This window comes from Panthera onca, chromosome B3 (genome assembly GCF_046562875.1).
Source record: "Panthera onca isolate mPanOnc1 chromosome B3, mPanOnc1 haplotype 2, whole genome shotgun sequence".
NCBI lineage: Eukaryota > Metazoa > Chordata > Mammalia > Carnivora > Felidae > Panthera > Panthera onca.
Window position 1 is genome coordinate 50,692,220 of NC_138344.1, and position 23,183 is coordinate 50,715,402.

At 35.9% G+C, this 23,183-nt stretch overlaps 1 protein-coding gene across 1 annotated transcript in view; it reads left to right on the forward strand.

Moving 5' to 3' along the window:
- WDR72 (WD repeat domain 72) overlaps positions 1-22,728 on the forward strand; it is a 235,648-nt gene extending 212,920 nt beyond the window's left edge. Inside the window, exons 19-20 of the mRNA XM_060618479.2 lie at positions 16,852-16,956; positions 22,487-22,728. Of these exons, the coding sequence (XP_060474462.1) occupies positions 16,852-16,956; positions 22,487-22,542 (161 nt within the window). The 3' untranslated portion in view covers positions 22,543-22,728. The remainder of the gene's footprint in view (positions 1-16,851; positions 16,957-22,486) is intronic.
- Positions 22,729-23,183: the final 455 nt, after the last annotated feature.

Consider the following 23,183-nt stretch of genomic DNA (forward strand, 5'->3'; position numbering starts at 1 on the left):
AATTTGTTTATATCCTGTCCATCCTTTTATTTTTAATCTCTCCTAATCTCTGTTTTTAGTATGTCTCTCTTATATAACACAGTGTTAGATTTTACTTTGTTAACCAGTCTGATCATCTTTTCTTCTGGCAGATTAATTAACTCCATTAATATCTATTGATGATGTTGGTAAATTTGTGCATATACACAAATAGATGAAATTTTACATATTCTTTCACTATATGGTGTTTCATTTTTTTTTCTTCAAAATCTCTCCCCTCTCTGCTTTTTTGTTGGGGGGGGGTCAGGGATAATATTTGGGAAAGTTTATTTTTTTGTTCCAATGTTTACCTTTATGCTAATACCTTTATATAATACTTTTTTATTTTGCCATTATTGATTGGTTCTCAACTATGAGCAATATTGAAATAACTTTGCTAATAACATGCCCGCTCCTTCTCTCCCAGCATCTAATTTGAAATAATATTCTTTTAAATTAAACAAACAAACAGAAACAGAAACAGACTCATAAATACAGAGAACAAAGTGGTGGTTGCCACAGGTGGAGGGATGTTGGGGGGATGTATGAAATAGGTGAACAGGAATAAGACGTACAAATTTCCAGTTATAAACTAAATAAGTCATGGGATGAAAAGTACAGCACAGGGAATATAGTCAATAATATTGTAATAACTTTGTATGGTGACAGATGGTAACCACACTTATTGTGGTTAGCATTTAGTAATGTATGTAACTGTCATGTCACTATGTTGTATACCTGAAACTAAGATACTATTATATGTCAAACATACTTTAATAATAAAAGAAGTAATATTCTTTATCTCTCAGGTAATACCCATAATGTAATCAGTGAGTTTATCTTGCTTTTTATGCACTCTCCTTATCCTTCCAATTCTCTCTATTTTCATGGTTGATCTATCCCTGTATTGTCAGAACATACAGTCATTTCTAAAACAAGCACTCAGTCTTAGTTTTATAGGTACACATGTATATTTGGTGTACTGCTCTGATGTTTTACCTTACCTCTGATGTCTGTTCCGTTATGCTGGTTGTCTAGAACTCATTCTCTAGTAGATCCTTTAGCAAAGGATTATTTGAATAAAATTCCTTAAACTATTGCATGGTCATCTCAGCTTACAGCCTTTATGGTTAAGGGTCAGTTTTGCTGGATAGAAAATCTTAGCTCAAATTTTTCCTTCCTTGGATTTTTAAACCATGTTATTCCATTTTCTGGGGTAAAGAATTCTCATCAAAATCTTATGACAATCTGATTTTCTTTCTCTTAGGAGTAATATGGCCCACCTCTTATTCTGTTTATATTTTGAATTTTAAGTTTGTGATACTGCTCTTGTTAATAAATTCATATTGATGGGATTTCATGGAGTATAAAAGACCAAAAGCAAGGCAATACTTACTTAATACCTAAATGTACTTGCTAAGAGCTTGCCAATCACTAAGACTCTGATCCAGTTATTTCAGCTGCTTTTACAGAGGAATCAATCATGTAGGGATCTGACCATTTTTGTGACCTACTACATGTACGGAGACAGGAGGAACAGCAGTAAAAATATCTGGATCAAACTGGACATGTTTTTAGCCATGGCTAAAAACAAACCTGTATGATTTATGTTTATGAAACATAATGATGAACAGAAATGTATAATTTTTTTCAAATTTGTGATTAATTAAGATAGATGTAAACATGTTTTTTTTTTTTCTTGGTTTAACCTGATGTCCAAGGAAAATAATTGTTTTATTGTTATTATCTGATATGGTGCAATCTACCCTAGAAATGAATGAGAAAGGGAATGTCAGTCAGTAACAAGCAAGCCACTATTTCTATCTTTTGTTTTGTGCTCCATCCAATGACCACCCTTCAGGAACGCTTTTGTCTTGATGGGGCTGAGCTGGATTAGACTTTCAATTTCAATCCTAGCACATTCCTAAAATATTATATGTGAATGGAAACCAGTAAAAAGACTGGCAATCCAGGATCATACATAAGTGATGGTGAAAGACTGTTTAGTTTGCTTGCATTATCAGAAGCCAGTTTTATTTCTATCATATTCTGCACTCTTGATAGGAAAAAGGAGAATTACAGATGACTTCAGCAGAATTTCATTTGGTTATAGATATCATCAAATGGATACAAACCCACATGCTCTTTAAATGTTTTTTTTTTTTAATGGGCCACTAACATTATCTTCTTGTTTCTGCAATTTTAAGTGAAGTTCAAGATTATATAACTATTTAAAATATTTCTTTTATTATTAGGTCAGAGAAATTAAATATTACTATATTGCTAGTATAATAAACTTGATCTGAAAGAAAGAATATCTTACTGCCATTTACACACATTTCTGAGCAAGGACATATTTAGAAATAGTAATAATATTGGATTAATTTAGGTTTCTGCTTTCTAGCCACTAGTCCAATCACTTTGCATGTTTTAACTCACTTAATTGTAACAACAAATCTATACTTCTGGTAGAATTATTACTGTTAATCATATTACTACTACTACTATTTTGTAGATGAGGAAACTGAGACATAGAAAGACTAAGCAACTTGCCTAATTACCCAGTTTGTGGATGAGCCAGGATTTTATTTGAATTGGCTATTTTAACAGCATATGGATACATTTCCATAACAATAAGCTACTTGTCTTTCAGTTGTGAAAGCTGTCTTTTTTAGCAGAGTCCCAAAACTGAAGGGTGATCTTAAATAGTGGAAACACTTATAAAGCTAGGCAATTACAAAAGAAAAGCAATATATGTAATTCTTTCAACATCTAATCATACTATATCTTTCAATTAAATCATCACTCTTAGAAGTAGAATCCCTGTATTGCCAAGTACAATCCTTGCCAAATATCCAGACACAATCATGGGCTTTAGGGATTACAAGTCACATAATAAAGGATAATGACCTAAAATTAAGCACACCAACATAGAAAGCAGGGACTGCCATGCTCTGTAGAAATCAGCAATCTATTAGATTTAATGTGAGATTAAGGATCTGTGTAACCCGCAATTACGCTGTTTTTCATTAAGGAAAAAAAGTGATGATGGTGCTCAGTAAAATTCTTTCTTCTATTTACCACTGTTTAATTGGATTGGGGACTGCTTAAACATCTTCGGGTTGGAGCTTATAAGAAGATGATCCCAGCTGTTTTTCAAAGCTTAAGGCAGCAGGCAGACAACACAATCATGTCAAAGCTCATGCAAAAGGCTTAATCCTACTTTTTTTTCCACCAAGCAGCTACTGCAACCCAGTGTTTAACCTTCTAAGTACTAAATGTGCTCTGTCACTGCTTTAGATTTGCCACGGAATTGTTATTGTTTAATGCTGTTAGCTTCACTGCCATTAAAATATCTTCTCAGTTCTCTGCTTTTGGAAACTGACCATGTTACCATTAGGATTCTCAGCATTTTATGCCTTAATTTAAAAATAGTCAGTGGTTTGCCACACTTCTAAACTATCAAATCCATAATAGTGACTTGTTTGCTCATACATTTACCCACCCATTTATTCTTTTGATAAATATCTAACCCTTTTGTGTCTTTTCCCCAAGCTCTACCATAGACACAGGAGAGCAGGCTTTGAGATGGTAACCAACTAGCTCCACAGTGTTGAAACTAAAGAAAATAATTTGGAGTTCTCTTTTACTTTTTTTTTTTCCTAGCAACATTTTGCCTAGTGCAAATATCCAGCATCTTAGAACTATCAGCTCTAGTTTTATCTAGATCAGCAATATCATAGTATTTAAAGAGTAAAGGTTAAATGGTCAAATTAGCTTTCCCTACAGCTGCACATGCTACTTGGATGGTCATGCACTTTCTTTCCTCTTTTCCTTTGGAGCGTGAGTAGTAAAGGAAAAAGGGAGTGGCTCTCTGATTTGCCCCAGTGGCGGTGAGCAGCCAGCAGAAAAGCAGACACAGTTAATGCTCAGCTGCTCAGACCAGTCAAGCAAGCTACCAAGTCCCAGCTGTGCCTCTTAATGTTTTCTGATTGCACCTACTCCTCAATCTGTGAACTGTTTTCTGGACTCAGATTCATCAAGCGCTGCCGCTTTAAAAACTCATGTAGGCAGGCATCCTAGGATATGCCATTATAAGCTGCTGCCAGGGGATCTTCTAGGAGATAAATGGAATCTGTGTGAAGTAAATTAGTGTGAACCAGTCAATCTGAGTGTCAGCCTTGAGCCACTTCCATGGATAACTAGCTGGCTGACTGGAGGCCAGGGTCTTCTGCCATATGTGGGTTGGAATCTCTGAGATTCTGTTCCTCAGGACGGGGGCAGGTGGGCAGTGGGGATGTGGGGCTGTTTATTCTTGGAAGGGCCAATTTGATCTGTGTATAGCTTTGTCAATGAAATGGACCTCTGAAGCATTTGTGTTTACCTCCCTACTCTTACTGTACCGAATGTCTTTAAGTTGGACTTCTTTACAGTAGGAAATATGAGAGAAATGCCCTGGAGAGAACAGCTGCCTCCCTGTTCGAGCTGCCATTTTGCAGACTCCAACTGTGCTGTGCTTGGTTGGTCAAACCTCCTATCTGAGATCTTTAGGTTTTAAAACAAAATAATAACCATAATTTGGCAAAATGAGTTTAATCCAAATCTCCTCTCCCTATTCGCCTTTTGAGGAATAAATCTATGTGATCTTTAATTCATGAAGAAAGGGAGGTTCTATGCAAAGCCTGATGATCATGGTTCCCTGTAGATAATCAGCATGGAAAATCAAATTTTCACCATTAGAGGAGGGGGAGAAAGCCTCTTAATAGCAATAGAATGAGAAAACCTTTTAAAATATCTTAACTGTTCCATGGGAAGAATTTAGAGACAAAAAGCATATGAACCAATAGAGTCATAAGAATTATTATTTAATATGATTAAATGGTAAGTATAAATGGTTCTATTATGTAAAAATCATGTTTCCATAATTCAGTATTGCTTTAGAGATCATAGTCTGTTCTTACATTAAGATCACAAGAATTCATTTTATCTAGCTAAATTATAACAAATCATCTTTATTTCTTTTTTTCTTTATTATATTAATAAAATTTTTTATCACCTTTCTCTCTGTAGAATCAGTGAGATGGTTAATCATAGAATGCAAATGTATGAAATAGAATGAGAATAAATTTAGGCCTTATATTTGGGGAATATTTTTTAAAGCTTTCCCTCCTCCATCTCCAGGGAAGCATTTTGCCTTTCAGAGAGAGAGAGACAAAATTACCTTGGAATAATAACTTGGGTAAAACAAAAACTATTTACATATTCAACAAATAATTTTCTTTTTCTTTGGTATTTTCTTTTTCTGGTCACCTTTCCCAGACTCATGTATCTGTAAGGTAGCTTTTGAGTACTTTATGTGAAGGTACCACCATTATGGGGTCCATAGAGACACATTCCATATATAAGATACATTTCAGTATATAGAGTGTGTCTGCGGATGTTAGATAGCATGAATCATAGCAAAGATCAAACTAAATGCTTTAAAAATTGAGTGACCCTTTCCTTGAACTAATGAAACAAAAATGGGATGTCCTGTGAGAACAAAATTTGTTTTATGCCTGTACATTGAGTTCAGAGAAATGAAATCCCTAGTGTAAATTTAACTTTATGATTTATGAGAGTGAGGAAAAGAGAGTGGAAATCGGTGAATTTTCCTTCTGTTGTAGGAGCTAGGTACAATATTTTGCAATGGATGACTTTTACTTTATAAAGCTCTTTGAAGGTAAGAAAGTGACCATTGTAAAAATCATGCTTGGAGCGCCTGGGTGGCTCAGTCGGTTGAGTGTCCAACTTCAGCTCAGGTCACGAACTCACAGTTCATGGGTTCGAGCCCCGCATCGGGCTCTGTGGTGACAGCTCAGAGTCTGGAGCCTGCTTCAGATTCTGTGTCTCCCTCTCTCTCTGCCCCTCCCCTGCTCACGCTCTGTCTTTCAAAAATAAATAAATGTAAAAATAAAAACAGATTTTTAAAAAATCATGCTTTTGACTAGAGATCTCCCTCAACATAGTCCACCCATTGTCTACATAGCCTTATTCCATACAGAGCAAGGCGACTTACTCAGCATTCACTGCCAATGGATGCATTGGACTCATAATATTTGTGGAACAAGAATACAATCTATGAATATCCAGCTGTCTGGGACAAGCTATGGAGGACAGAAAAAGGCACACTGAATCAGGGCTGTAATTCTTCTAGCCCAGGCTTCTGATTGCAGCACTTGAACTCACTAGAGAAGCACAGTTGTTCTCATGACATCAGTCTCAAAATTTTAAGATGTGTCTATATATCTTTCTTCCTTATTAAATGTAATGCAGTGAGGTAGTCAGACATAAGCAATGAGTGGGATAAGAAGAATAACACAGGCCAAATACAGTGCTAAGAAACACAGAAGAAGGGAGAAAAATTAACGTTATCTGGTAGGTTGATAAAGACTTCATGGAAAAGATCGCATTTGAACTGAGTCTTGAATAAGGGGGGAGCATTTTGTCAAGTGGGGAATTGCATATGGGGTGACAGAAGATATCTCAAGTTGGGGATCTTCACACAGGCACTGATGTAGAAAATAAATGGCATACCCATGGGACAATGAGTGGTCTCATTCAGCTATAATATATGATATCAGAGTCTAAGATAGGGAGGAGCGGAGGAGGCCAGCACCCAGTGAGAAACCTCTAAGTTTGAATTGAGGCTGTATTATGAAAGGTCTTCAATCCATGGCTCTAGAATTCCCCATTGCTGACTGAACAGAAGTGCTTGCAGGTTTTTCTACACAGAAGCCACATGATCAGACCCTGGTTTTAGGCATATGACTCACCTCAATTTAAAGAGTTACTGGAGGGAGAGACATCTCTTACCAGGCTATTAAAATAGAGGAATGACCCTGGAACTGGAAAGTAGGGTGAGAGCATAATCATCTTGAGGGGTTGGAGGAACTAGAGGAGAGAAAATGGCAGTAGTAGGCATATATAATTTCTTGGGAAGTTTACAAATATCAGTCACCTTCTTCACATTTACTTCCATGCTGGAGTCTTTGGTCCTCCTAATTTCTTCTTGAGATATTCTGATATGATATAGACTCTCCTCCCTTGTAATTCTTCCCAGACCTTTGGCTGGCTTTTTAAATTCCACCATATGCTATATTGGCTACAATCTCTGGAGGCACATACAGGGTTTCAGAACCAGGGGCTTCCTGGGCTCACTTGTTGGTTTTCTTGTGGTTGGTTTATTTTTTTTCCTTAAAAAATTTTTTTTTAATGTTTATTCATCTTTCAGAGAGAGCACAAGCAGGAGAGGGGCAGAGAGAGAGGGAGACACAGGATCCAAAGCAGGCTCCAGGCTCTGAGCTGTCAGCACAGAGCTTGACATGGGGCTTGAACTCACAAGCAGTGAAATCACGACCTGAACTGAAGTCAGACTCTCAAACAACTGAGCCATCCAGGTGCCCCTGGATGGTTGTTTTTTTGTGTTGGCTGTCCCCTTCCTAAAGTGCCAGCCTTTAGTTAACCATTTGCCTACATTTTTACATTGGCCTAATATCCTTGAGTCATAGTCAATGATAGCTCAGAGCCATGTCCTTGTTATTTATACTTGTTACTTGGATCATGTTTCCTTTAAATAGTTCCCAGAATTTACTATACTGAAATGTGTACACAGCATGTGTTCCCAGTGATTCAGCCTCACAATTGTTTTCCATAGCTAATCTAATTAGTCTCACATTTCACAACTCAGGAACTCTTAGTGTGGTCTATAGTCCTGGAGATTTACTATGTATTCTTCCAAACAATTTGTAAAAATTTAGGAGGAGGGATATTTTACAGAGATCTAGGACACTGTTTTATACTGTCTTACCTAGAAATATCTGTCCCTTACCTTTTGTTACCTATTACTTAGTTCTTTCATTATAAAAACATCTTTTTTGTATTGAACATAGTTTTTTCAAAGTCTCACTAGATTATAGGTACTGGCTTCCCTTTATCCATATGCATGTTTGCTCTTTAAAATGTTACTTTCTTTAGGTATGTTTCTCTTACTCTTTATTTGGCGATGCCACTGGCTTGCTTGTATGAAAATGAGAGTTTGTATTACTTATCAAGGTCAGTTCTATATTTTGGACAACCATCTCTTAGACATATTAGTACAAATACTGGATGTTATGCAGTGACTCAGCTTGAGGATTTGAGAAGGCATCCTTCAATGATTTATCCCCCAGCAAAATTAATATTTTGAAATGAGTGGCTACATTTTATATGCATAACCATAAGAAACAATCAATGCCAACAGACTACCTATGCTTTCTCTGCCTGGTATGAGGGCATGTATAAGAGAGTGATGCTTGCCCCTGATTGTATTATAATACAGTGGTTAAGCCCATTATTAGCATCCAAGCATATCTTACATTCAATTTCAGTAAGTTCTCAAGTCCACTAACATAGCATTTGATGTCATTTAAATAAAAATAAATCACCTTCAGAGTAATGAAGCCTAATGATACAAAAGCAGTAACTTAGACCTTTTCTTCCTTGCATCCTTCTTAATGTTGACAAAGGAGTAGAAAACTAAGGCATAGTCTAGATAATTTGATTTCCTTATTTTCCATTTCCTATCTAGGAGATGAAAGAGCTCTGACACTTGATTAACCATCTGAGACAAACGTTCTCCCCTGAGATAGAGATGACTATCAGCTGGGAATTTGAGACTGTCTGCCAACTATCCTCCCCATGCTGATGGTGTCGTCTTAGGTTCAGCCTATGGAAGGGTTGCTGCTCTTATGAATTCCAATGGTCAGGCCATTTGACAGTTTCTTCTCCCACCAATTCAAGAGGAAAAATGTTTTTGGCATTTTTCCTCATGGATAACTGTAGACTTTGCTGTTTTAAATTGCCCTATGCTGGGAATCCTTATCTTAAGTTCATATATAAATCACATTTATCTCTAGTCTCAAATGCTAGCTTGATGCTCTTTTGATTGAAGGGTATCTTTTGTTTTCCTGACCTTCTTTTAAATTTTCAAATTCAAGCTGGGAAGTTGACTATAGATTTCCTCTATAATTCTTCCTTTACTGACTGTTCTTCAATTTATCAATATGTAGGGATATATTTGTTTTCATCTTTGAAATCTATTCCTGCTTTCAACTTCTTGAACTTCTGAACAGCAAAATGAATGCATTTGTGCATTTACCATAGGATTTGGTCCTTGCTAGAAAAGTTAAATGAATTTTGCGGAACCTAAATGGCATGAAGAGTGTGAGTTAATTTCTATATATTCTTAGAATCCATCCATCACCTATAGTTCCTTTTAGTGAGGACAGAGTCCTTTCAGATAAGATGTTCCTGAGTCTCTTTGTCTTGAATAATTATCTCTCAGTAAAACATAGCAAGCTGGGATTGAGCTTGCTGATTTGACCAGTTTATTCCTTGCATCATTTATCCAATGATGATACATAAATATAAAAAGTAATAACAAAGAATGTTTCCTTGAGTTATTGCCACTCTGAATTTATTCATTAATGTTCAGGAACCAAAGTTGAGCAAATTATTTTGATTTGATGTTTTTCAAAATGGTGCCTGCTCACCTGCTTACCCCCTCTCTCCTGGGAGCACTGCTTGCCAAGGAAATGGTACTCTGAAGGAGTACATAAAGAAATTCAGGCAAGACCCTCACTGGTAACTCAAGAATTACTCTTTTCAGGGCTGAGGAAACACATCAGAAAGAGAAGAAAGAGTTGCATCATTACCTGTTATGCTCCTTTCCAATTCCCAACTTACCTTACACATTTCCTTTGTCATACCCTCCCACCCTACCTCCGATCTGTCTCTGTAGTCTGTTTCAGTCTGAGAGCCTAGATAATTTGATTAGAGTTGGTTTTCATGTCAGTCTTGACTAAGACAAATGACTTCATTGGCCCCATCCTTACATATAAAAGGAATAGAAATAGTTGCCCTTTAAGAGATTTGACTTGAGGAAAACACAATTAATTCCACAAGAACACCACACCTCTGCATTCATTTCACAAATAATAACTGAGAAGCTCATCATGCCTAAGGCCTGAAAGCCAAGACGGACCCAGGCCTCAGAGGAGTCCAGCACATATGAAGCCTAACCTAACTTAGACCGTGTAACATCCAGACCAGGGCTCATCTGCTGCATCTGTGCTTCTTGCAATTATTACATGGACCCAGTTAAGTCAGTTTAGGATGATTTATCTTGCACCGAAGTTCATATTTGCCAAATTGATTGATAAAGAGAGGGATTGTTTAAAGAAATGAACTGAATAAGTACGATTCGAAGAAGGGTAAGATATAACTGATTTTTTTTTTCAAGATTTGTTTTTAAAGATGTGTTTTGCACCATTGGTAAACATCTGACAGATGCTTTTCTATGCCAAGGAGCCACCTTGTTTGTTCTCACTAGTAGCCATGGTGCAGCCTCAGTTATTTCTCGGTCATCTTTCCATAGGGCTGCCTGACCCTAGCATTGCAACTACCCAAGTATCCCTCTGAAGCTGCCTTGATGTCCTCTGTCCCTCAGTCAGACTGGACATTGCCACTTGTAGAAAAATACCAATCTTACTTAATTCTGAAAGAGCTTTAGAAGTCATTATTTCTAAGGCTCATGTAGTAGCCATTTACCATCTTGGTATCTTGTTCAATGACACACTGAGTAGTTGATTGTCTTGCATTGTTAACTGGAGGAGTGTTTGAGTTTCCGAGCCAGAAGATGTCAAGGAAGTTGTCCGGTCCATTTCTCTTATTTTATTAATAAAAGGACCTGAGTTTAGGAGAATAAAATGACATACTCAAAATCACAAGGTCACACTATTAGGACCAGAGGTGGAATTAAAAAACAGATCTTCTGAATCCTATTAATTTCACTTTTGTCCAGTGCAACATATTATATCTCCCCGGGAACTCAGAATTTCATCCCTATAATGAAATTGTTGATACTCATTTTTGTTCCAATTCATATATATATTTGGATGCCAAAAAATGAGGAATTTCATTTTGCACTCAGAAATAAGGAAGATAGAGCCTCCTTCTTTATGCAGACTGCCTATTGACATTAATAATAGATTGCAGGGTTGTTTGGGTATGTTTGAGCTGTAAACTCTAGGCCTGACCTTGAGATTTTCCCCTTAAACTAGAAGTGAAATTAACCTTTGGTTTTCAATTTTTAGGAAAGCTCATTAGCAGTTTCACTCAGTCATTTAATAAGTACTCTAAGTATGTGCCTTGTGCCTCGCATAGGGCTAGAGATGTATGTGCTTATTCATCAGCCTTACCAAAGCATCCCACTGCCCAAACATTTGGATGACAGAGGAATTTCTGTATCTGAAAGGAATAAAGCATTGTTTAAAAAGATTCATTAATTGATTGTCTTTTTTAGCATTCACATTTTCCTTCCTCCAAATTAGTTGGCTGTTCCACTCATGCATTTCACTTGTAGAAGTTAGCTATAGAGAGATTTTTTTTCCTCTTAGACTAAGTAGTCAAAAATCTGATCCTCTGTGTGTGTATGTGTGTGTAATATACATACATCCAAAATATTTAAATTAAATATAATTTTAATTCTATACATCTAGTAAAGGTACCAAAATAATAGTTACCCTTCCCAGCATTTTAGAAAATTCATTTTTCTACCAGTTGAAAATGTCATCCTTAAAGCAATTCATACTAGAAAATGTCATCCAGAAAATATTCCATGTCAGATTAGAATTTCAGAGAGATAGCAAAAACACCTAAGTTTAATGTTAACTGAACTTGTCCATAAAACAGTTATTACTTAGTTATAAAGAGGTATTAGATATTTTATTTAATTCTGGGCATCTTTATCTGATTTTTTCCCCAGTTTCCAGTCCACACTGACAAAAATAAGCCTGAAGCCTGATGCAGGATGCAGTAAAAATAAGCTATTATTATGTAAATATAATTAAAAGGTCCTATCACTTGATTATCTCAGTAGATACTCTTAAAGTAGGGGTAATAAGTACATAGTTCTTTAGCTAAATATGTTTTCCTGATGGGACATCTGTCCTGAGAGAACCACTTTGTAAAGTGAATTAGGGGTCTATTCAAATGGCATCCTCTTTGTTTATAAATTTGGTGTTAGCACTTCAAATCTTTTCACTGATTATGTCTCCCTCTAATTTAAAATATATAACAGTCTTTGGTGATCTGTGACTGTTGCATTAGTATTTACTTCTTGAATTTAACGTAGTTTTTCTTTCTTCTAAGCCTGCAGAAAGTTGTTTGTTTGTTTGTTTGTTTAGTTGATTCATAGGGATGCTTTAAGATTGCCAAGAGACCTAAATGATCAACCAAGAAAGTGATCAACTCTTAGCCACCATATTGAGCTAGTAGATCTGAACTCAGGTCTTTGACTTCTCCACTGCTCATTCCACAAATCTGAGTGGTCTTTTAGTCTTTCCTGACTTCTGCAACCTGTACATTATTTTTGTCCCCTTGAGTAAGATGTCATAAAGATTTTTTCTGAGTTTTACCTGCTACTACAGTGGTTTATTCTACTCAGACCAACATTTCAAACTGTTATATCTTTTTATTAATGGTTTTCTATAAATATCCTCAATACTTCCAAAAAGTCCATACATATGATGGATGGGATCTATTTTTAAATCATTCATAAGTCATTGTATTGAAAACACTATTTGTAGTGCAGATTTTATTCACATTGTAAATGACATGGATTTTTAACAGGGGCTCTATTTAGTCTACAGAACTGGCCTAGCTTGGAAGAACCAGCTGCTGTTAGTGGAGATGAATGGAGATTTTTCCAGTGGTCACTCTCTTGTCTTACTGGGGGGGAGAATAATTCTTGGAATTATTTGCTGCCTAGAGTTAGCCACCTTTAAAAGCTAATACCATCTTTCTGCAAATGATGGCAAAGGGAAGGAGGGAATTTTTGGAGGTTAACTGAAACCAAAATATAGAGGGAGATGGAAGAGCATAACCACTGTCACCACACGGTGACCCTGTCACCACATGGTCTTATGGTAAATCCTTCTATAGTGTCTTTGTCATACAATCTTCTGAGTTTCTTCTACCATTGAACTATTCATTTCTTTAATATCTAGAATTATATTCATAGTTAAACACATTATAGTCAAACACATCCATACAAAGTACATGGATTTCTCTGTTTCACTACCAAAGACATTACAAAGATATTTAGAACACTGGTGTTTCCGCTGTCAACACTTTGAGGTACATGATGAGTAAATGGAATAGCCTTACATCTTTCAGTGGTAGAACTGTCAAGAAGAGTTTGTCTTTTTTGCCCCACTTCCCCCAAATGTGGACTGTTTCAGAATCCATTACAGAGGAAATAAACAGTTGATTTTAAGTTAAGGATGAACCTAACAATCATTTGCACTATATTGATGTCAAAAGTATCTCTCTAACAAGCTTTAAAATGCATCTTCAAAAACTACTGAAAATATCCGAGAACTTTAGTGATGAGCTACAAATGGACTTGGGTATTGATAAATAAAAGTCAATATGTATAGTGAAAGGACAACTTACTGTGATAAATGGGCCCACCATCAGTAAAGATCAAATTATTGACTATCTAGGGCAAGAAAAAACCTGTCTATAGCTAACTTCTACAGGTGAGAAGAATTAGCCACAGCAGCAATTTAGGGAAAGCTCAAAGAGATATGTTAAGAGAATTCATTAAAAATGCATATAAAAGTAGGCAGCAACATTCTGTTAAATACATTTGTGACACTAGGCTAATGTATTTTTTGACCATGCCTGCGTTCACACCTTTTTTACTTTTGCCTTGAATGAGTTCCCTTTGGGCTACCCATACTCCTTTTCAAGGAATTTAAAATTCACTCCCCAATCCTCCTATTACAGGAGAATTACTGCTGCATTCCTAAAAACTATGTCACTCTTGGAATATTGTCTCTAATGCTCCTACTAGTTACTTTTCATTATACCTCAACTAGATCACAAGTTGTATGAGGGCACATTTGAAATGCCTTTATTTTCTTTTTACCCCTCCCATGGTCTAGCACAGAGCTCTATCCATAATAAGGGCTAGATCAATATTTGTTGATTTCATTGTTTTTGAAATGATTCATTAGGGAAGCTCTGGTCACACATCATGTCAGAGTTTAATGATGAAACATCACAGAAAACACCCAAAAGAACAATTGCAAAGATTAGCCTATCAAAAAAAAAAAAACAAAAGTGAAATGGCAATAATTAACTTCTCCAATGTCTGCTGTTCCCAACTGACAGAATGAAGGTATTTCCTATATAGTAAATTTATCCAGGTACTCTATAAATTAGCCAGTAAAAATGACAAATCATGTACCATCTCAAATTTGGAAGCTAAAATGTAATTAAGCAAAATATCTGAAGAATAATACCCTTTCTACTCTCCTACCCCTTCACAAAGACACCCTTCAAAATCAGAGGTAGAGACAAAAATAGCTGCAGGGTACCTACTAGTATGAGTTTAATGAAGATCATGCAGCTACAACTATACCTAACTTTCTGACTTTCTTGAGAGGTTTAGGATGTCAGTTCAACCTGGGACCACTTTATTGTCACTAAAAATTGTTACTGGCATTTGCTATGTGGTTCGAATACCATGCTCTCCTCCTTGAAGTCCTTATATCTAGAACAGAGTCTTGCTGGAAGAATAAATGAATGAATCAATGAATGAAAGTTTTAAATTATGAAAGAACAATGTATGGGATGACAAGTGGAATGCATTTGCCCAAATAAACACAGGTGCTAACTCATTGGCTGTTAATAATAGATTTAGCTGTATGATGAATCCCCTAGTAATCCCCTATTAGAAACACCAATGTAAATATTTCAGAAAATTAACAAGATATTTAGGGATAAAAAAATTAAAACAGTCTAGTAAATCTTGACCAGTGTAATAGTTTTCTGCAACTTTGATACATTTAATTATCTGCTTAAGCATATTACAAAAATTGATGGATTAAAAAATAATCTGTAAATATGATCTAAACCGAGAAAAATTAAATTAAAGGGAATTACACCAATAACTACTTAGGCGATATGTGTCTCCCCTCCAAATTACACACTACCCCCACCACCATTTTATAAATATGCAACCTTTGTCTCAAGTGGGCCTAAACAAGAAACTGAATGGATCTAGTTGAAGATAATTCAAAGCACATACCCTCGTGGGCCAGGAGGACATCTAGTATGGTACCTCTGTTTCATTCATTTGTTCACTCATTCATACCACAAATCCTTTAAGAATACCTCTGATGGCCCATGGCATACAGAAATGAATAAAACAGACATGCTATGTACTTCCATATTTTTTTTGAAAACTTAAATGCCAGAATTTCATACATTTCCCATATTTTGTTCTCTAATAAAAGGTTTTAGAGAAGCACTGGATTCAAACTCTATGCTCACACTTTGACAGAACAGAGGAGAACTGTGTTCTGAGAGGTTGGTGAAACTCAAGAGAATATTTGGATCAGAATTATGTTACTAGTCTCCTTTAAGGTGTGTATACAGTAGGCCTCAGGTTACGATTACCAATGCAATAAAAACTCCATGGAAAGAAGATGAGGAGTGTGGGTGGTGTGAGTTCTGCTCATGCTGCTTTAGACCTTGGGTTGTGTTCCTTTGTGTCACTTATTGAGTATGTGTGTGAAGTGACACAGCCTCCAGCCTCTGTGTTTGCTCTATCATTTCCTAATGGAGGTTTAGGAACAGTGGCCAGGCCTACTCACTGTGCCAACAAACATATTATTTCATGAATGGCTTATATATTTTCTTTTTTGTTTTTATGGCCTATAAATAATATGTCATGTGTGTTATCAAGATCTGAAGAGACCGTAGTAGTGTTTATTGCAGCAATTTGTGATAGATAAAATTAGCAGTAGTCAATAATATACATATTTATGTAGTTTGGCTTCAAACAAGTAAGTATGACAATTTATATTATTGGGGTATTGCTCTGTTTTGTTATTCACAGAGTTTTTTTCATGAAGCCAATATCCACTCTTCCTGACAAGGGATTCCTTGAACAAATATAACATGGAAATACGTTACTCAGGGAGATAAGTTAAACCAAGTATTACAACTTGTGCAAAAATGTGGAAACTTGAGACTGTTTCTCTAATGAACTAGTGGTATAATGTGTTTATAGGAAATTTTAGATTTCTGTGCTCATTTCTATTTCTGTTCATAATTCCTACCCAGATAATAATGACAAGTTGTTTGGAGACAAGTTGTCTGAAATCACCATTCAAACATTAGTCCTTCTTATTAAACATTTGCGAAGTATTTATTCTCTATTTTAAATTTTATTTGTTTAAGGCTTTTATTTTTTGTGTGTTTAGAGTTTTTAATTTGATGAAGGAGAAACAAAATGCATAAAAAATGTTCACCAGCTATGATTTGTGCGACAAAAGGAACCATTGCATCCACACAGAGCTGGTCTTTCTAACTAACCAGCCCAACGTTCCGTCTGTGTCCTGTGGCTGTTAATTGACTATATCGTTTTAGATTTATGCATTAAAAATACGATTTCTGCTTTGAAGGGATCACTTTGTTACTTTGTAGCTTTTAAGCTGATGCCATGAACTTATTTTTCTTGTAAGATAAAGTCTCATCTATAGATTTTGCAACTAATTACATGTCTGCCAATACATACTTAGAGGATACATTTTATTTCAATTTATTATTTGTGTTTACATAGTGTGTCCCTGGAAATATCTGTGGAACTTAAAGGAAATGTTTCAGTGGTGTTTATTACTACTTTTTCACTGTTCTCTCTTTCTTCTGTCTCTCTCTCTCTCTCTCCCCTTTTAATAGCTCCAGTCAGTCCGGTCAAGCATGACAGCGACTCAAACTCGGCAAAGTTCCAAGACACTGAGGACATGCCTGACAGATGTGTCTTGGAAGAGTCTGAGAGTCCAGGTGAAAGCCATTTAAAAATAGTCAAGTATAAAATGATAAATTTGACACAGCTTTGGGGTCCTTGGAAGGGGGTGGCGGGGAGGACATTGTAATGCTGTTTTCTCTTAGCAGCTGCACTGTCAAATTAATGGTCACCTCCAGGGGTCACAGTGTGGAGCTGTTACCTTTCCTCTTTCATCAGGAATTCAGTTGGAGGAAGTACAAAGGCTTTATGACTGAGAAGGGAAGCTGACACTATTAGTTCATTATCATCAATTTTAAGCTAAACTGGAGAATAGAGGCTGAGATTGAAAACTGGAGAAGTGGCAGCATTTTAAATATTTCAAATAATGGGATCAAGCAGAAGGAGAGAGTTAGAGACAAAAGAGACACAGATTGCCACCATTACAATCTATTTACCTTTCTAAATACAAACAATGCTCTCACCTGGACGAAAGTGCTCTAATCTGGATGATTTTAGCATAACAGTAATGGACTCATGGACATGTCAACTGTTTGGAACAAACAGAACAGAAGAAAGTAATAACCCTTCCTCATGCTACATCCCAAGTTGCTTATGTTTGTATTTTCTTTGTAGAAAGAATAGACAGAAATATACTGGAAGGATAGAGCCAGAAACACTTATGCATGGATTTTTGTTTCTGCTTCTGTCTTGTTTCAAAACATGCCTAGTCTTTAACAGATAATTAATTAAAAGGAAAAAAAAATCCTGTGGAGGTTGAATGACATTCCTGGATCACTGCAAAGCCTTAAGGTGCTAGAAGGTACCTTATTACCATGAGTGAAAGAGTTAACTATCTCCCCCCACCGAACAGTTTTACTTCCCTGTTTTCTCTGGCTGCTGGGTACCCTCGACCCTCTTGCATCTTTGTGTGCTGATCCTTGTATCAGATTTTTGATTCATCCTCTCTGTGGCCTGTCAGCTTAGTTAAGAGATTTCCAAATCTTGTAGCCTTCGCTGACAGGGGGCAGCTGCAAACAGTCCCCTGATCCTTCCCCGAGGAGAGCTACTGAGATTTAATTTTCAGTGAAAGGTGCAGCCTGCAATCTATGTCAGGTCCCCTAAGTCATCTCGGAACCCCAATAGGCCCAGTGGCGATGGCATTGTATTTCAGTTCCCTCCACTACACCAAGATTCCTCAAAAGATGAACTGCTGCAGTGTGTCTGTTCTCAACCACACTTCTGCTTTAGCATCCCATGGAACTGACAAATGGCACCTTTCACAACGACAGAAAATTTTAATCAGAACGTTAATCCCACCTCCTGCCATAGTATCTAAAAAAACAAATGCAGGTTAGTCCCACTCTAACAGGGAGAGAGTAGTGGTAGCATTAAATTTCTATTAAATTATTTATAAATTGCTTTTAGTTTTGACAAAGATTGCCTAATAGTGACTAGATTTTTAAACTGTCTTAATACATAGTTTCCTATAAACCCTAAGCAGTTAAATCCATGAGTCAAGTTTTTACTTGTGTTAACTGTTCACTGTTTTGGGCAAGAATAGATTGGCTTTATGTCATTTCAAAAGTAGTATAAATTTCGGTCATCCCTCAATATGAGTGGAATTGTAGTAAAATTCAAATATAACATAGTTCATCTGACTGATATAAACAAAAGCATATATCAAAACAAAGATTAATTAGTAAAGAGAGGTACTGATAAAGAATCTTAACTTAAAAAGTGAGTACTGTTCTATACATCGGACATCATTAAACGGGTAATAAAGAATGAATTACTCCGGCTTTTTCCTCTGTCCATTCCTGCATTTTAAGACATCTTGCCTTATAGGCCTAGAAACCTCTGGAGAGTTCACTACTGGTCTCACTGCCTTCCACTGAGAATTTGTGGCTTGGTTGTCATGGAGACATCGTATTTCTCCAAGAATTGCTCATATTGATCCGTGGCCAGGCGTAAATGGCCAAGCGAGTGTGAGGAATAAAGGGGGCTGGGCAGTCCTATAAAATGACCAGGGCTTGTGGGTTGGAAATAAGCTCATAGCAAACACTTAGGTAAAAAGAAAGAAGCAGTTTTATTTTGTTTCAGGATTTCTTTCTGTACTTTGGGCCATTGTCTTCTTTCACTATGAACTGAAAGAAACTTGTTAGTCACTTGTCATGTCAGATCTTTGGTGCTTGTCCTGACACAGCTGTCAGCCTTCCAGCTCTGTGCAGTTCAGGGACACACAACAAAGAGGCAATGACATGAATTATTTATTGCTCCTTGTGTGGATAAAATTCTGTGATAAGAAATTAAGACACTTCTGACAGAGGTGCTTGTTTAGTAAGAAAGATTTTGATGAGAGAGTGCATTTCCTTGAAGTATGAGCATTTGAGAGGGAAAATTCCTAAAACTGAGCACGAAAGAAGATATGAGAAATTGGTGGCATAGAGGGACTTTCTCAAACTGTGAAAATATGACTGTCCACTTCTCAGTGTCCCACAATTAACTAAAAAATAGCAAGGCATTCAGATGGAGGGGCTCCAAAACTATAAACATCACGTTGGTGGTTTGGGTACCTCTTTTTACCACGTATGAGTGGTGTTCTTCTGGAAAGTATATTTAACCACTTTTGTTAGAAGAAAAGGCAAAATTTGGGGGTTTTAAGTGATAAGCTTTGGGAAGGTGCTGTCAAATCAAGAGAGGTGCTTCCACAGCTAAGCTTATAACTGCATTGGTATATTCATTATTCTCTATATGGAAAGGAGTACATTTAAATCTGAATGCATCATTCTCACCATTTTCACCTGGCATATCATCGTTCATTTAAAAGTCCTTCTAATATCTTCATGTACATGCAAAATCCCCCCATTACAAAGTTGAATGTGGTCAGTCTTCTAGCTTTAATGGATATTGACCTTACATGGTTTTATCTATGCAACTCTAAATGACTAATATATTTATTACATCATTTTTAATGAACAAACCAGTTGTTCAAACAGCACATATAAAATGAAAACAAAAATCATTTTCCCATGCAAGCACAGTTCAAGAATATTGCCTCATATATTGTTCTTTCCAAATAAAGTCTTTTCTTTGCAAATCCTCTAAACATAATTTTACTTTAAACATTAGAGTTTCATATTTCTGATACCAATTCATTTGCATTTGCAGAGAGGAAAGGGATATTGAAGCACAGAAAAACTATAATAGTTTATTCTTTAAGGTAAAGTTAAAGTTTCCTAAACATTGATATAATATTTTAAAATTCCATTGGTAAAATCAATTTTTTTAATTTATGTAAAAAATAAGATTGACTTTATGAATTGATTATCTTTGAATGCAAAGGGTTTTGAACTCAGTCAGAAGATTGTTTACTTTCCCACTGACATCACTGCTTCTTCAGGAGCGAAGTGACTAGGATGACCCATTTGTAAATGGGCCGGAGTGTGCATACAGGTCACAATTTAGAGGACTGGTGAAGTGGTTGTTCACCTGGTCTCTGGAGCACTCTACCTATTCATCATGCTGTTGTGATCTCTTTATTGGTTCATGCTGTATACCCAGGTGAGTGCCTGCAGTCCATTAAGGTTGGCAAATCAACTTTAGACCAGAGCATTCTTACTGCTCTGACCCTGTCAGTGAACCTGGAGGTCTTGTCTGTTAGGTTAAGGTCTCCCTCAGCAGTGTCTTTCCTTTGGAATAATTCATTAGCAAAGAGTTTTGACTCACAGGTGAATCCCAGACTGAAGTTTCTGGCTTAGACTCTGTGAAGTCTACTTGCTTCTTCACTGGCATTTATACATTCCCAAAACCTGTGGGAATAACTTGATGTCTAGTAATAGAAGCACCGAGATAACATTGTGAACTTACAGCTCCCTTTGTTTTCAGATTTTAGGGCCATTATAATGGCTTTCTTTCTTTGGCTCTTTAAAGCCCCATCACTTCTGAATCTGAAAGATGCTATCACAAAAATAGTTTAGTGCAGTCTTTTGCTGGTTAACTTCTTGTTGACTGCTTCATACACAATGATTAAAGCTCAATTCCTATTCTCCAGAATATAATAAAAAGCGTTCCTTGTCCCTCATCTTTGCACTCATGATGATAAAAAATTTAGTGTGACATTCACAATTTTTATCCAAGTGTTAATGAGAGACCTTGAGCTTTTATCACCTTATTGGCTTGGAAAATTAAGGATTTTACTTCCTAGTGCACTAGGGACAGGGCACTTAAACATAGCTTCAACTGAAAAATAGCAGTGACAAGAGAGAGCTTGAAAGTACAAAAAAAGGCATTCAGATCAGCGTTTTCACGTCATTCTGAAGTAGTTTATAATCAGTATGCATTCTGCCATTAATAGAACATTTTAGTGGTTTTTATATAGCACGTTATGTGTATAGATCTATATACATCATTGTCAATCAATATTGCATTTGCATGAATCTGATGAACAAAACTAGGTTTCTCACAGTTTCCAGGGGATACTACATTGTGAAAAGCCAAGATGGAGGGTTTTTTTTTTTTCTTTTACTATTCTAGCTCATGAATCAACAGCAAAAATCAGGTAACAGAAAGTAGGACAGATTCAGGACTGGAGTGTTGGAGATGGCTGATGATGATGCATGAAGCAGAAAAAATGTGGAATGTGTGAGCAGCCCATCAATCATAGCTATCGAGAACACACTTCTTAGGGTTAGTGCTAAAAAAAAAAAATGTTCTAGAAGTAAGAACAATTTCAGTAGTAAAAACACATAAGCCCTTTCTTCTAGTTGAGTTTAACAATATCAACATTTTTAAAAAGTTACCCAAATGGAAAAATTTAAGCATTAACCTAATAATTTTTAAAAGATATAAAATTCTAGACATAAAGACACACACACACATAATTATACCTGTAGCTATATATATAAATGTATAATATATATTTAACTAAGCCAAATAACCAGTTTTTTGAGTCTTTGCCAGTAGGTGTAGGAGTTATTATGTTTGCATGGCCATGTCATTAATATAAATGTATTTAGAAATAGTTAACTAAGGCACAATGCTCCAGTATGTTTGATAGTCAAAATAATTTAAAACAAGTGATAGTTTTAGGCTACAATGACAAGCATCTAAGTAGTTTGAAAAATAAATGCTCTTTTGATTCTTGAATTCAAACCAGTTTATAAACTACCATTTATAACATTTGATCCTAAAACTGCAGTTGTGGGTTTCCTTGAGAGAAACTGACCTACTTGAAATTTATGCAAATTCATTAATTTCGAATCCAACTCATCTTGTTGAAAACTGTCATCTTTCTTGGCAATTAAAAGAAAAAAACAACTTGCAACCTGTCATAATAATGTGTACAATCCATTTGCCTGAAGCCTAGTTTATAAAAATATTTTTATTATAGTAACATATTGTATTATAGCATAGAAAAGAAATATAGAAATTATAGGTAATTCTTTCCTTCCTTCACTTCCTTTCTCATTCCTTCCTTCTTTTCATCCTTCCCTGTTTTTCCATTCCCCTCTCACCTTCTTCCTCCTTTCCTTTTTCTTACTTCTTTCCTTATTTACTATATAACCTGATAATCTGTTTCCTTTCTAGGTAAGCCAAGGCATCATTCATGGATAGCAAAGGTGTGCTCCTGTAAACTGTGCTAAATGGAATCTTATCTATAGGAATTGGATTTGGACAAACTATGAAACCCAAACATGCCATTTGTTTATTGTTGTATTAAAAACTATGCTGTTATTGGTCATTATTAGATTGTAAGTAGATTTGCTAATGCCTTAGAAAGAGTGTATTGAAAATGTAATTACTGATTAAAAATATCCAAATTGATCTAATTTTTGAAAAACATTGTGGAAATCATTCTATATTCTTGCTTCTTATTTTCCTTTAAAATTTACAACAAGCAATGCCAGTCTGCAGACACAAATTTTAACACTGTTTTAGATTTTCTTCTATCTTTTCAGTTCGTAAATGATATAGGCAACATTAAAACCACATTGCTTTTAAATAAGATACAATGCTTCTAAATTTAATGATGCTTCAATGTATTTAATCTAAAACTTTACTAAATTTATTTGATTTGCTAGGTTAGGACATTTTGTTTTAGTATATGCTTTAATATGGCTCAGTCACCCTGCAGTCAATCTCATCAAAGCATGAAATGTTGTCAACAAATAGTGAGTTCCATTTAGTCATCAATGAGCCCAAATAAGTGATAGACAGTATAACAGGGACCAATCTTACGTGGTCAGGTTCATTTGGACTTCTAATGATATAGAAGCTAATGTCT